The sequence below is a fragment of the Antechinus flavipes genome, chromosome 2 (assembly GCF_016432865.1).
Source record: "Antechinus flavipes isolate AdamAnt ecotype Samford, QLD, Australia chromosome 2, AdamAnt_v2, whole genome shotgun sequence".
In the NCBI taxonomy this organism is placed as follows: Eukaryota; Metazoa; Chordata; class Mammalia; order Dasyuromorphia; family Dasyuridae; genus Antechinus; species Antechinus flavipes.
In genome coordinates this window covers 683,735,540-683,748,894 of record NC_067399.1, presented here as the reverse complement: position 1 = coordinate 683,748,894, position 13,355 = coordinate 683,735,540, and the positions used below count along the sequence as shown (strand labels likewise).

General features: G+C 52.0%; 1 protein-coding gene across 1 annotated transcript in view; it reads left to right on the top strand.

The window, feature by feature from the left end:
- The first annotated feature begins 1,637 nt into the window (after window positions 1–1,637).
- The window catches only part of STK32C (serine/threonine kinase 32C), a 160,798-nt gene continuing 149,080 nt past the window's right edge, over window positions 1,638–13,355 (top strand). Inside the window, exon 1 of the mRNA XM_051982780.1 lies at window positions 1,638–1,757. Coding sequence (XP_051838740.1) covers window positions 1,658–1,757 — 100 coding nt within the window. The 5' untranslated portion in view covers window positions 1,638–1,657. The remainder of the gene's footprint in view (window positions 1,758–13,355) is intronic.

Here is a 13,355-nt window from a genome sequence, read left to right as displayed (position 1 = left end):
GCTATAGGAGGTCCCTTCCGGAGATGCTGATCTCCTCTGGCACCATAAACTTCGGGAACAAATGTGGCTCCTACAGGGCAGGGAAAGCTTTTCTGTCACTATTGGGTCCACCCAGTCCTCGTTGGCTGAACTGCGGTGCCTCACTGCCCACGGAAGAGACCTTTGGCAAGAGTGCCCGGAATCAATCTACAGGTACCGGGGTCAAAGTGAACCTTCGGTAGAATGGCCTTTGGGTTTCGGGGGAGGAGACTGGGAGCCAGGGCTTGCCCATGGGACCTAAGAGGCTGATCTTTGTGCACTAGCAAAGGGGGGGAAATGGACTCCCCCGCTAGAAAAAGAGACAAGTTTGGACACTACTGCCACTTGCCTCTCCAGCTTGGGGTGGCAGGGAGCGAAGGACTAGGGCTGAGGCTCTTGATCCAACCTCAGGAGAGCCAGAATCACATTCCCAGTTTAGTTCTGCAGGACATACAAGGGCAGCCTCCAGTCTCTTCTGCCAGGGCCAAGTGTCCAAATGCCCGGTCTCTCTGTCTCCTGCACTTGGGCCCAAGGGACTCTGGAAAGACTGAGGCAAGAGGCTGAAGTTGGGCTAGTGTTTCACGTTGCTCCCTCGGGGCTGGAGGAACAGAAGATCAGTCTTCCCGCTTTTCCCTAAGCCCCCTTCTTCTACCCAAGTCCGGGCCTGCTGGGGCTTGCCCAGTGCCCACGGAGCCCCCCGAGCTTGGATGCTCCGGCAGGGACCAGGAGGCCTCCTGGCCGGGAGCCTCAGAAACCCCCGTTAAAGGGCACATTCTGCCACTTTCTTGCTGTGTGACAGGGGGTAATTCTCTGACTCTCATTTGGCTTCCTCAGTTTCTCCCGATGCCAGATGGGGGAGGGGTGGAACTGGAAACGCTCCAAGGTGCCTCCCAGGTACGACTTCCAGCCTGGGGGCGAGTTTGCCCCGAGAGGGGGCAGGAAGGCTGAGCCTCGTGAGTGGGCTCGCTCTGCAAACGGGCTCCGGGGGATTTCTTTCTAACTAGCTGCGGGCCGCGCTCCGGCGCTGGGAGCTGGGGTTGGGAAGGGAAGAGGGGCAGGGGGAAGGAAAAAAGGGGAACGGGGAGCGAGAAGGCGGAAGCCGGGAGGCAGGGCAGGGGGAGAGAAGGGAGAGGAGGGCATGGGGGCTGGGAAAGAGGAGAAGGCGGGGAAGGGGGGCGACAGACCCGGGAGGACTCAGCGGGGGGGAGGGACGCAGGCTGCTCGCCGTGCTCCCTAATCTCCCCTCCCTTCGGGTGCCGGGCGGGGGCGGGGCGGGGCAGGCCGGGGCCCCTCCTCCTTCCCTCCCTCCGCCCTGCCTCCGCTCCGCCTGCCCCAGGCTTAGTCGGCTCGCCCAGAGTGTGCGGCCGGAGCTGGGGCTGGGCTGGGCAGGAGCCGCAGAGCGGCCCGGTGCCTCTCTGGCTGGTGCTCGCCCCCGCGCTCTCACACACAGACACGCGCGCGCGCGGACACATCACACACACACTCACACTCACACCCCACGCACGCTCCACTCCCGGCTCGCTCAGGGGCAGCTCCCTCCGGGAGGGGCCAGGCAGCCGGCTGTGCCCGCAGCAGCCACAGGGAGGGAGGGCAGGAGGGCGGGCGGGCGGGCGGGGATGCCAGCTCGCCTTGGCCGCCAATGTTTCACTGGAGCAAGTGGAAGAAAAGGATGGGAGCGTCCGTCTCGTCCTCCGCGGGCGCCGCGGCCAAGAGGCCGGTGTTCGACGAGCGCGAAGATGGTGAGTGCGCCCGGACGCCGGGCAGCGGGTGGCGGGCAGCGGGCACCGGGCGGCGGGCACCGGGCGGTGGGCACTGGGCGGCGGCCGGCTGGCAAGGACGGTCCCGCGGGGGCTGCAGCGGCGGCGGCGGCGGCGGGGTGGGGGGGCACTCTAACTTACTTGGCCTGGCATGTGGAAGGTCCGGGGGGCTCTGAGGCTGCACTGTGCGTTCGGCTCTTTTGTCCCACTTTTGGAGTCCCGCTTTCTCTTCCCAGGATCTGGGCGCACTTGGTCATTTCTCTCTCTCTTCTCTCTTTTTGTCTCTGTCTTATACTGTCTCCATCTCTGTCTCTATCTGTCTCTCCTCTCTATCTCAGTTTCTGTCTCTCCTCTCTATCTCAGTTTCTGTCTCTGTCTCTATCTCTTTCTCTCCTCTCTCTGCCTCCCTCTCTCCGTCTGTCTCTCTCTTTTTCCATCTTTCTGTCTCTGTCTCTATCTCCCTGTCTCTTTCCCCTCTCTGTCTCTGTCTCTATCTCCCTGTCTCTTTCCCCTCTCTGTCTCTGTCTCTGTCTCTGTGTGTGTCTGTCTCTCTTTCCTCTCTCATTCTGTCTCTCCATCTCTCTGTCTCTTGTTCCTCTCATTGTCTCTGTGTCTGTCTCTCTCTGCCTCGTCTCTGTCTTTCTCAATCTCTTTTCCTCCTTCTCCCTCTCCTTTCTTTGTCCTGCCCCCCCTTGGGCACTCAAACCCATTCAGCTTAAGGGAAGGGGTGCACAGAATGGGCCACCCCAGTTATTTGGCAGGAGCTGACCCCCCACCCCCACTGCCTCCCTCTCCTGCCCCGGGGCACGGCGCCTCCTGGCTCACCTGCAGAATTTGCCCATGGATGCTCTGCCTTAGAGACTTTTCTGAGCTGTGGGGGTTCCCTGAGCCCCGAGCTCTGGAAGGGGAATGAATCCCAGGCAGCCAGGGGTGCTCTGGCCTGGACATGAGCCCGTTCCTCCCTCCCTGCCTCCTGGGTCTGTATTTAGGGCTGTGTCACTTGCAGGCGGGGGGCCTGTCATTCGCAGGCAGGGTGTCACTTGTGATGGATTGTCTGGGGCTTAGAAGGCAAAACCCATCCCTGGAGCTGATTGGACTTGCTTGCCTGGGGATTCGAGTGGAGAAATGATGTGGAGCTCCAGTCTGATTGATGACAAACCTCTCTCCGCATCTGTAGAGGGAGCCTCTCCCCCCGCCCTCCAGCCTCTTTGAGTACTCTGGCAGCTATCTGAGCCCACTTGGGCTCGGGTGCTCAGTCCCAGTGTGGGCCGGGTCTCCCTCCTGGGCGTGAGAAGCCCGAGCCGGCCTTGCCACAGGCCTCTAGAATGCCTTGGGCTCTCCCTTCCGAGACCCTTTCAACACGATCACATTGGCGTGCTCTCAAGCAGAGCCGAGCAAGCGGCTCCGTGTTCCGGAGAGGGGCCAGTCCCTGCATCTGCAGTGAAAGCGTGGGTCCCACAGGCTGGCTTCCTCTCCTTTTCCCTCCTTGCCTCTCATAAATAAGTGAACTTTCATCATCCCTGGTAGGCACAATGAATTCAGCACCGAAGTCAGGTCGGGGCTCCATTTACTTTCTGCCAAGCCATCCTGAGCCTTTCCCCGAAACTTCCCCGGTCTCCTTTGGTCCAGGGGTTTTGGTCCAGTTCCAAGTGCTAACGGGGAGTCAGTCCGCAAGCATTCACTAACAACGCTAAGATTTGAGATTAAGGCAAAAGCCAGTTTATGTTCTCCAGGAGCTCCTGAATGGGATGCCAGGAACGAGCTACAAAGGAGAGAGAGGATTACCGGGGACAATCAGCAGCAGGAGGACCCTGGCGTTAAAAGGGTCAGAAAGGCTTCTTTGAAAGTGTGATTTTAGTTGGGGATTGAAGGAAACCAGGAAGCCCAAGGCAGGGAAGAAGGTGCCAGGGGAGACTGGCATGGGCTTTGGGTTGGATGCCAAGGCCAGGGTGCCCTCTGTCTCCTACCTAGGAATGTTCGGTTCCTGCATTTCAAGCTCAGAGAGAATCCCATGCTTGGGTCCAAACCTAGCACCCAGAAAGGGCAGAGTTTAAATCAAAAGGCTCACATGATGCTTTTTTTGAAATTTGCATTTTCCAAACTAGTTGAAATCCGTAATTTTCACGTACAGGCATCTGGAGGAGCTGGGCCGGGCCTTTCTCCTTCACTAGCGTCTGGTGTCAGTGGGAAAGAAGGCCAGCTCTTTGATGCTGATAAATAATTTAGCCATCCCGGCAAATCAAAAGACATAAACCAAGGACCAGCGCTACCGTGGGTAAATTTCAGAGTACACAATGGTGTTTATTCCAAGCGGAAACATGGAGGTGAAGTGCGGTTTGTGTCAGGGCCCAAGGTACGCCCAGGGAGGGTGACTGCCCGCCGTTCTGGCCAGCCAATCAGCCAGTTAAGGAGCACTTATTAAACGCTTACTGTGCTGAGCTGAAAAGCATGTTAAGGATCACCTCTTGGAGGACCTAGCAAGGATAAGTAGGTCCTGCATCCTGATGGCAAGAAGTCTCTGATATCTAATCTCCCCCACGCAGGACCAGTGGTAACCTTGTGCATTTTCAAAAGGTGCAGCCAGGAAAGCCATGGGGAGAGAAGGATGGGATTTGGAGCAAGACCTGGATTGGAATCCTGGCTCTGCCCCTCAGTCAGGATCGGGCCTGAGGGCCGGCTGCTTGTCTTAGACAAATTGAACTGGCCAGGAAGCAGAGCTCGGACTGGCTACACAATGAGCTCCCACAAGCGCTTTCAAGTTCAGAGCAGGAAATCAGGTCTAGGAATTGGCTGGTGGTACGGCGCAGAATTTGCCCATGGATGCTCTGCTTTAGAGACTTTTCTGAGCTGTGGGGGTTCCCTGAGCCCTGAGCTCTGGAAGGGGAATGAATCCCGGGCAGCCAGGGGTGCTCTGGCCTGGACATGAGCCCGTTCCTCCCTCCCTGCCTCCTGGGTGGTGGTACGTCACAGGTAAATGAGACCGGGAGAAGCCGGCATTTACTTTTGCACAACCAACCTCTGAGGCAGCTAACAGCCAAAATTAAGGGACTTAACATAGAGGCTATTTTCAGCCATTTGAGCCAGGATTCTTCTCCCTGTGCAGCAGTGTGTTACATTCCAAAACATAGGAGTTCATTAAGAAAGCAGAAAGAATACAGTCATAGAATTTATTTGTTCTTTGTTGCTCGGTCGTTTCAGTCATGTCCAATTCTCGGTGACCGAAGAATTGGGGTTTTCTTGGCAGAGATGGTGGAGGGGCTTGCCGTCTCCTTCTCCAGCACTTTTTACAGAGGAGGAAACTGAGGAAGGGAAGGTCACATGATTTGTCACGCAGCTAGTGAGCGTCTGAGGCTGAATTCAGACTTGGGAAAATAGTCTTGCCCGCCTCCTGGCCCGGTTTCCCATCCACCAAGCCCCTTAGCCGCCCACTTCTGCTCCCAGGAGACTACAAACTTGCCACCTCTCTGAGTTCTGTATTCAAAAAGTAATTAAGGGGTCTGGCCAGTGGGTGCTGACGCTCCATTCTTCCTTCACAGTCCGATCTCCACACTGTTCTCCTGGGCCTGGCAGCGGGGGACAGGATGTCAGGGCTGCAATTCCCAGAGCCACACGCTGCAACATTGTATCCTGTAATGTGTCAGGAGAAGGGAGAAGAACCTGACTGTGGTGCCTGAGTCAGGCCTGCTGGGGGCGCTGTTGTTGGTCAGCCGCCCGGAGGTGCTCGGAGAAAGCACGGCTTGACAGGAGAGGGAGGGCGATGGGGGCACAGAGCTCCATAATGCTGAGATGAGGTGAACCAGCTTCCTTCCGAAACCTCTTGGGAAGGGGACGCGAGGTATTCAAGGAAGGAGCCAGTGCCCCAGAGCACTGTTCCCCTGTTTTAGGTTAGTAACACTTAATTTGGTGTTCCGAATCCGCCAGCGTTCTCTTATTACTATTTTCTTTTTCAATGTTGCTTCTGAGGATATTTCAAGCAGTTTCACTGTTGTGCGGCTGTACTTGCATTTACCGGTTCCAACTGGTTGCCATGGAGACCTCGGAGACCTTGTGACGATTTTCTTAAATAAAAAAGCCAATTAATGCTTCAAATTGATTACGTAAAATTTATAAAAAATAAGGAGGAGGAAGGTAATTTAACCAAGCGTCAGGTAAATTCCAGCTTGAAGAAATAGTGCGGGCGGGCATCGTTCTCGGTGTCCTTGGTGACCACGGCAGCGATTCTGGGGGGACCGCCTCCATTTGACCAATCGGGAGGCGTGTTCCTCCCGTTCAGCTGGGTGCAGTCACCACGTGTTTCGTCAGTGGGGGCCGGGGTCTCTTCCCCCCATCAAACACCACCTTCCCCCAGGATTTGTGTTCCTGCCTCTGCCTCCCAAAGGAGAGCTAAGCTGCTGCTGGACTAAACTTTTACAGGAGTATCTAGACAAATGGGATGTCAAATCTGGGCCATTGAGTGCCCCTCCCCCCCAGCTCTAGGGCTCTCCAGTCCTAAATCTTTGTTTTCTCTGAAACCCAGGTATTAAAAGAGAATAATTCAACTCCTTAAACATGATTTTATTGATGGATTATGACTTATTGTCTAACCACTTTTCAACGTGTCTCCCTTCCTTCCTCCCTAAAACTTCATCTTTTAAAAACAGGAAACAATTAAGCAAAATCATTGGATGGGCCTGACGCAAGTGACAAAAAGTTCCATAGTCACAATTATTACAAGAGCAGCCCTCCGGGGCCAGCCAGAAGTGAGCACTTGATGTGCCTCTTACAAAAATTCTCTCAGCTGTTGTGTCTTGCTCTTGTGGCTCTGCGTTCTGTCCTCTGCACCGGCACATCCAAGACTTTTCCAGTTTCACTGAGTTTTTCATAATCGTCATTTCTTCTGGCAGGAGGATATTCCATTTTCCTCATATGCCAAGATTCATTTAGCCAGTCTACAGTCACTTTCTTACACAATTCAAAATTGTTTCCCACAATGGTCGGGCCGATTCCTCCTCCTCGGGACAGTGTATTTCTATGCTTATCTTCCTGCAGTCCCTCCAACATCTACTGTTTATATCTTTTTCAGTAAAAGAAAAGTGACGCTTCAGAGTGGGTTCAGTTTGTATTTCTCTCTAATTAATAGAAAAGCAGAAATATAACACATTCTTCATATGCTATAACTCATCCAAATGTCTATATAGAAAACATGAGCAAAAGATAAAGATCCATCTGGAGACTAAGAATATCAAAGAACTATCAGAGGAACAATAAAATTTTAAAGAGAATGCAAAGAATGAATATGCAACTTTATAGGACAGAGGAAAAATTCTCCACAGGGATATATTAATAAAATAGGAAGAGAATAAAGCAGTAACCATGAAGTTTGGAAAAGTAGGAAATAAAATTAGCCCTACACTATGAACAAAAGAAGAAATTTTGTGAATCTAATGAGAAATAGCTAAAACTAAAAATCAGTGTAATAAACGAACAAAACTGAGTTTTTGAAAGCAACTAACAGCTAAGGAGGAATGATTGAATTTAAAGAAAATTTAAAGGACATAAGTGATTACTTAGAAAAAAATGTATTAAGAAAACAAAATAGTCTCAGTGGCAGTCCAGAAGAAGTGCTGATTTTCTGGGCTTAGGTTTTTGAGACGAGACTTTTTCTGTTTTAGAATTGGATTTTACTGCTGCCTGGGACTCTATTTGGAATCATCCATATGGGAAACTATCTCTTGTGTAACCTGGGTGACTGATACCGCCATTACTGTGATATCAGAAATAAGAAGAGAATCAGATGAACCTGAGATATCTCCCTGACCTATTTAAAAAAAAAAAAAAAACAGATGGCCCTATTGCCCACCATGATGTGAACCTATTCTGTATGACATCCTGAAGGTCAGAGCAGGGACCAAGAACCCAGCATGTCTTGAGCCCCAGCATTCCCTTCACTCTGATGCAAGCCCCCAAAGATCATCACGAGGATGTCCTACTCCCTTCTGACATTGAATTCTGTGCTTCTATAATCCCTGACAAAATTTTACCATCCAAATTACATACAGAATTGATATCAACATATAGGTAAGATTAAGTCATTCTTTAATAGTGAATTAGTCAGGGGATAGGAATAATTGTCAAAAGAAGAAATGAAAACTATCACCAAAAATAAAAAAAGATAAATCATTAAAAAAAAAAAGATAAAATCATTAAAAATGACTCTGGGGACACTGAAGCTTTTGGAGGAAGCAGAACTCCCCAAAGGTGAGGGGAGCAGCTGCCGGCTGGGAAGCGGCTGAGGTGACTTCAGGAGTTGTGAGGAGAGCTTCTTTGGGTGGGGTGGGGTGAGTTGGGGTACAATCAATTTGAGTAATCCAAACATTGATTTGAATAGAGATGTCAACAGCTTCTTTTTTGAAAAATGAGAATGAGTAATAACAATGGACTCACTTCCCAGGGTGCCGGTGAGGGAACTAAGACCTATTTAAAGGTGAGTTTTTGTGGCTGGTGTCTGCATTTCTTTCCAAGCCCTGTGTATAGATAGACACAGTGTCTTGGGAAAATGTCACCGCCCTTTCCTCAGTGCCCCAGTTAGGTGGCGAGATGTGTTCTCGGAAGCCCAGGCCGTCACCTCCGCAGCTGGGGCGGGGGTGGTCAGCTCTCCCAGCCCCCAGCAGTCTGAGATGGAGGAGTCCCCCGCCCAGAGCCATTCCCGAAAAAGTTGGTAAAGGATGAACTTTGTACTTTATAGGACAATTTTTTAGTGTAGCATGTTTCAGCTCCATCTTAGATCTGTCCATCTGGATGTACATTTTAGAATGCTAAAAATAAGCCTCTTTTTCTTAAAAAAAAATTAGCCAACTATTTTGGAAATAATGTAAGAATTGACAGCTTTGCGCAGGTCTGAGGAAGAGAGGGGAGACTGTGGGGTGTTGGCTGAAGCCCTGGGCGTGGACACCCGGGTAAAAACCTCTCCTCTCCTGTTTGCTAGCTCTGTGGCCCTGCGCTGGTCAGCTGATCTGTCTCAGTCTCAGTTTCCTCTTCTGCGTAGAGGGCTAGCCATGTTGGGAGGACCTTCCTCAGGGTAACATTACGGCCCTTGGGAATGAGCATCATTATTATTGAGGGAGGGACTCCTGGGGACTGAATTTGGCCCGACTTTATCATAGCTCCTGGTCCTATTTTACACAAAACTTGCCAGAGAAGCCCGACCGGATCTAGGTCATTAAGGAGCCGGGTCCACCTTTGAGCCCCAACCGGTGACCGAAAGGAGAGGAGGTGGTCCCAAGAGTGCCCCCCAGTCACACTCTGGGACCATGATCCTCCACGGTCCCCATTAGACTCTCCCTTGGGGGCCTCCTTGAGGGCCGAACCACGTTCTTGCCTCTCCCGCAGCATTTCATAAAGGCTGCTGAACTCGACCAGTCGTACGTCTTCTTCGTGGCCCAGGGATGAACAAACATCTTGAAAATGCCTCCAGAGGAGCCCAGGCCCTGGGATATCCTGAACCTGGACAGACGGTCGGCTCCTTCCCAGAAGCGGGCCTCGGATGAGGGATTTGTCCCCCAGAGACGCTCCTGAAGGCAGTCTGCTCCGTCCAAGAGGGGCTGCAATCTGTAGTGGTGGAGGCCCTGCCTACCTGATGATGAAGAGTAAGCCTTTTGGGGTCCTGTTGGCTTTTGCTGCCCTGTCATCCAGACCTCATCTGTGAGATTGACCCGAGCTGGAAAGAAGCTCTTTTCCTCAGGATTGCTACTTATTTTATTTTATTTTATTTTATTTGCTGAGATAATTGGGGGTAAGTGACTTGGCTAGGGTCACACAGCTAGGCAGTGATAAGTAGAGGATTGCTATTTTCTTACCTGTACCCAGGGAGGAAGAAAGAAAGCAGAAGGGCCTTCGTGCCCCTGCCTCCAGGAGCTCGGGGCTCTCATTGTTTGGGGGAGAATGTGAGGGCAGAAGAACCTCCTGCCCTCCTTGTAGAAGGAAGGCCGAGTGACAGAAAGTTCTGGCACATCCCCAGAGATGTTCTCCCCAGCTTCCTGTTTTTATCTGGCCCCTTTGAGAAAGCAAGAACAATAGAACCTCTTTCACAAATGTGTGCTCAGGCTGTGAGCAAAAAGGAAACGTCTCCCTCTGCCCTCCCGGGGTGGGCGGCCTCTGGAATCCTGCTCTACCGTTGTGAGGAGCAGAGTGGCTCGGGCCCGCTTGCAGCCCCCCAGTCGGTGAGACTTCCTGGAGGAGCTGCCGTCCCCTTCCCCAGGCAGCCGGGCTCACGGGGGCAGCGCCCCTTCCTGGCAAAGGTCTGTCCCGTAATTCGGACCGCTCGGCTGAAGGATCCCCGATGGCAGTTTTGTTCGTTGATGAAATGACGGCGCTCTGATGGCCCGGATATCTGAGCATTTTGTGGTTCATTGCACACATTGTCTCCTTGGGCTGGAAAGGACCTCAGGGCCCATAGAAAACCTGGACAAAGGCCCCTCCATGGCCTCCTCCCAAGCAGCTTGGATGGCTCCAGTGTCGGGGGACCTTGGCCTGCGGTGGCAGCCCCGCCCATCCCGCTGCGTCTGTGCCCACCGTTCCAGGCCATTGACCTCCGAGCCCTCACCCAGCGTCCTTTAGTGAGCTAGCCTCTGCTCCCTCTGGCTCCCGGCACACCCGGAGACCTCACTACTCATGCTTTCGTCTAAGCTGTTGATGAACATGTTCCAAGGGCCCGATCACGAGCACCCTGGGGACACCTCCTGCCGCGTTGTCGCGAAGCAGTGACGAGGGCGGCCTTCTTAACTGAATGCGCCTGATGACAAGTTCTGAGTCCTACTGGGTGCTCGGCCCTGAGGCAAAAACAACCCCTGCCCTCCAGGAGCCTGCGTTCTATCAGACACCCCCCAGTAAGCACCGGTCGAACGCTGTTTGCCAGGGTCGGGCGGCTCCGGCTCCACGGTCCCTCTCGGGACTTCTTGCCCCGCCTTCACTGTCTTGCCAGGCGTCATGGTCAAGTTCACTGGCCTCTTGTTTGTACACGGTCTTCTCCCTCCTTTTTTTTGGCCATCCAGGATGATCTTTGCCCGTGGCCGCTCTCTCACTTGCCACATTCTCCTACAGGTCCCCGGCAGTGACTCTGCAGTCCCATGTTCTCCTTCAATCCTTAAAGACACTTGGCAAGGGGACCCCAACCCCTCAAAGACACTTAGGGGTTCACTTGCTGCTGCCCCTCCTCAATTTGGGGGTTAACTTCCCATGAGCCACTTTTGTTCTGCCCTTTCTAGCTCCAAGACGATTCTCTGCAGAAAAACAGAAGAAAACTGCCATTTCTCAGGCATCCGTGTCCCCCGAAATCCCAGCAGCAGGTCGGGCTCATTCAGAGCGCCTCTTCCCCCCATTTACCTGAGAGATTCCTCCCCGTTCAGTCCCCGCCAGCCTGGGCTCCCCCCGAGCTGGAGTCCCTGGCAGCTCTCTCCCTTTAGGATGTGTTCTGGGCCTTTCCCTCTGCTTCCACCCTACATGGTTCTATCCACTACGTGGTTCTGGATCCTCAAAGAGATGTAAGGAGGGTATTTTTTTCCTCTTTTTTTTTTTGTATTTTTTAAAATTAAAGTCTTTTATTTTCAAAACATATATATATATATGTATATAATTTTTCAACATTAATCCTTGCAAAACCTTGTGTTCCAATTTTTTCCCCCTTTCCCCCACTCCTTCCCCTAGATGGCAAGTAATCCAATATATGTTAAACATGGTAGAAATATATGGTAAACAAGAAGAATACTTTTTATCCCTCTTGTGCAGACAAGTTAGCGAAAGCTAAAAAGTTCTGTCTTGCCCAAGACCAAGGTGGTTCAGAGCCACGAATCTGCCTTCGAGGAGTGTTAGGGGTTTGCTTTCAGTGACCGTTCATGGGAAGAACCCCGATTCTTGTAGGTCCTCATTGCTCCAGGTCTAAAGAGCTGCAGTGTAGTGGAGGGGGAAATACTGGGTTTTGGGTCAGAACTGCCACCCACTGACTTTGTCTTCCCACTTGAAGCCTCCTCTGCCCCATGAGGGACAAGGACCCGGTGACCTGCTGCTGCTGGTTGGGGGGCTTCAGTCTCCCTTCTCCACATCACTGCCATGGGACTTTCTGATCATGTCAGTCCCTCCTCAGAGAAAAAGTGGCTCCCACTGTCTCTGGGATCGGTGATAAACTTCCTCTGCCTCTGGGTCGGTGATAAACTTCTGGCTCCCACTCATCCGCCCAGCCTCTTCTACCCTCCTCGTCACGAACCCCACCATCCCCCCAGACTGGTCTGCCGGCTGGTTTCGGATTTTGCCACCGCGTTGCCCTCCTCCATACTTTTTTTCCTAGTCAGCCTCTCTGCCCAGAATGCTTTTCTTCCTGCCTCCCTCTTCCTGCCTTCCTTCTCAGGTTGCACAGTGCATCTATAGTCATATGTCATACTTGTTATCCGGCCCCCTCCTCTAGGCAGCCTTTCCGGACCCCGCAGGCTTAGTGCTCCCCTCCCATTTATCTCTGCGTCTCTGGCAGCGTATGCCTTGGGCCCATCCTTAGTGCAGGGCCAGACAGAGAGAGCCTAACACAATTTGCTGATTGCATTGGATAAGGATGCCGTGGCATTGAGGGGAGCTGCCATCCTGATGAAATCATGCTTAATGTAAAGGCAATGAAATGGCTCCATGAGTAAAGGACCAGATCTAGAATCAAGACCAGAATTCAAATCCTGCCTCAGACGACTGCTAATTGTGTGATCCTGGATGAATCATGCCCTCTACCTCAGTTTCCTTATTTGCAGAATTTCAATCTTGGACTCGGGGGCTTCTGAGGTCTCTTCCGGCTCTAAATCTATGATTTTATCATCTAATTCATTTCAAAGAAAGAAGTGTTTTTTTGAGCTGACATTTCTCCTCACCTTCCCACTCTGTCATCTTCACTAAGTCCCTTGCAAATGAAGTCATTTGCCTGTGATTCTATTTTAAATGGAAGCTGCCCTCCAACTCTGTCAGAACCAGACTGGGAGTTCGAGAGGGTGAATGCGGGACTTAGGCTGGGAAGGAAAGTGATTAAAGATGGATTAAAATACATATTTGAGAAAGTCATGAAAACTTATATTTTGAATCCTCCCTGCCCCCCTACTGCTCCTCCTATTCCTCCGCCCCAACAGCTGTCATCTGGTTGAGATAAAGAAAGAAAAGTCATTTCTGAAGGGACAAACAGGACCTTTGAAAAGTGAGCTTTTTGCTTTATTGTTGATGAGTTGTTTCAATTGTCTGACTTTTGGGGGTTTTCTTAGCAAGAATACTGGAGCGATTTGCCATTTCCTACTCCAGTTCATTTTACAGATGAGGAAACTGAGGCAGACAGGGTGAAATGACTTGTTCAGAGTCTTATGATAAGTGTCTGAGGCCAGATATGAATTCACAGAGGTGAGTTTTCCTTACTTCAGACATGGTGTCCACGACAGCGCCACCTAACTGGCCTCCAGGGCTGGCACTCTATCCACTGCAGCGTCACCCAGCGGCTCCTCACAGATTTTCCTGGAGCTGTGGTAGAATGGAGGAGATTGGGAGCGCTCTCTGACTTGAGGTCTTCTGCTATGGACATTTGAGCAG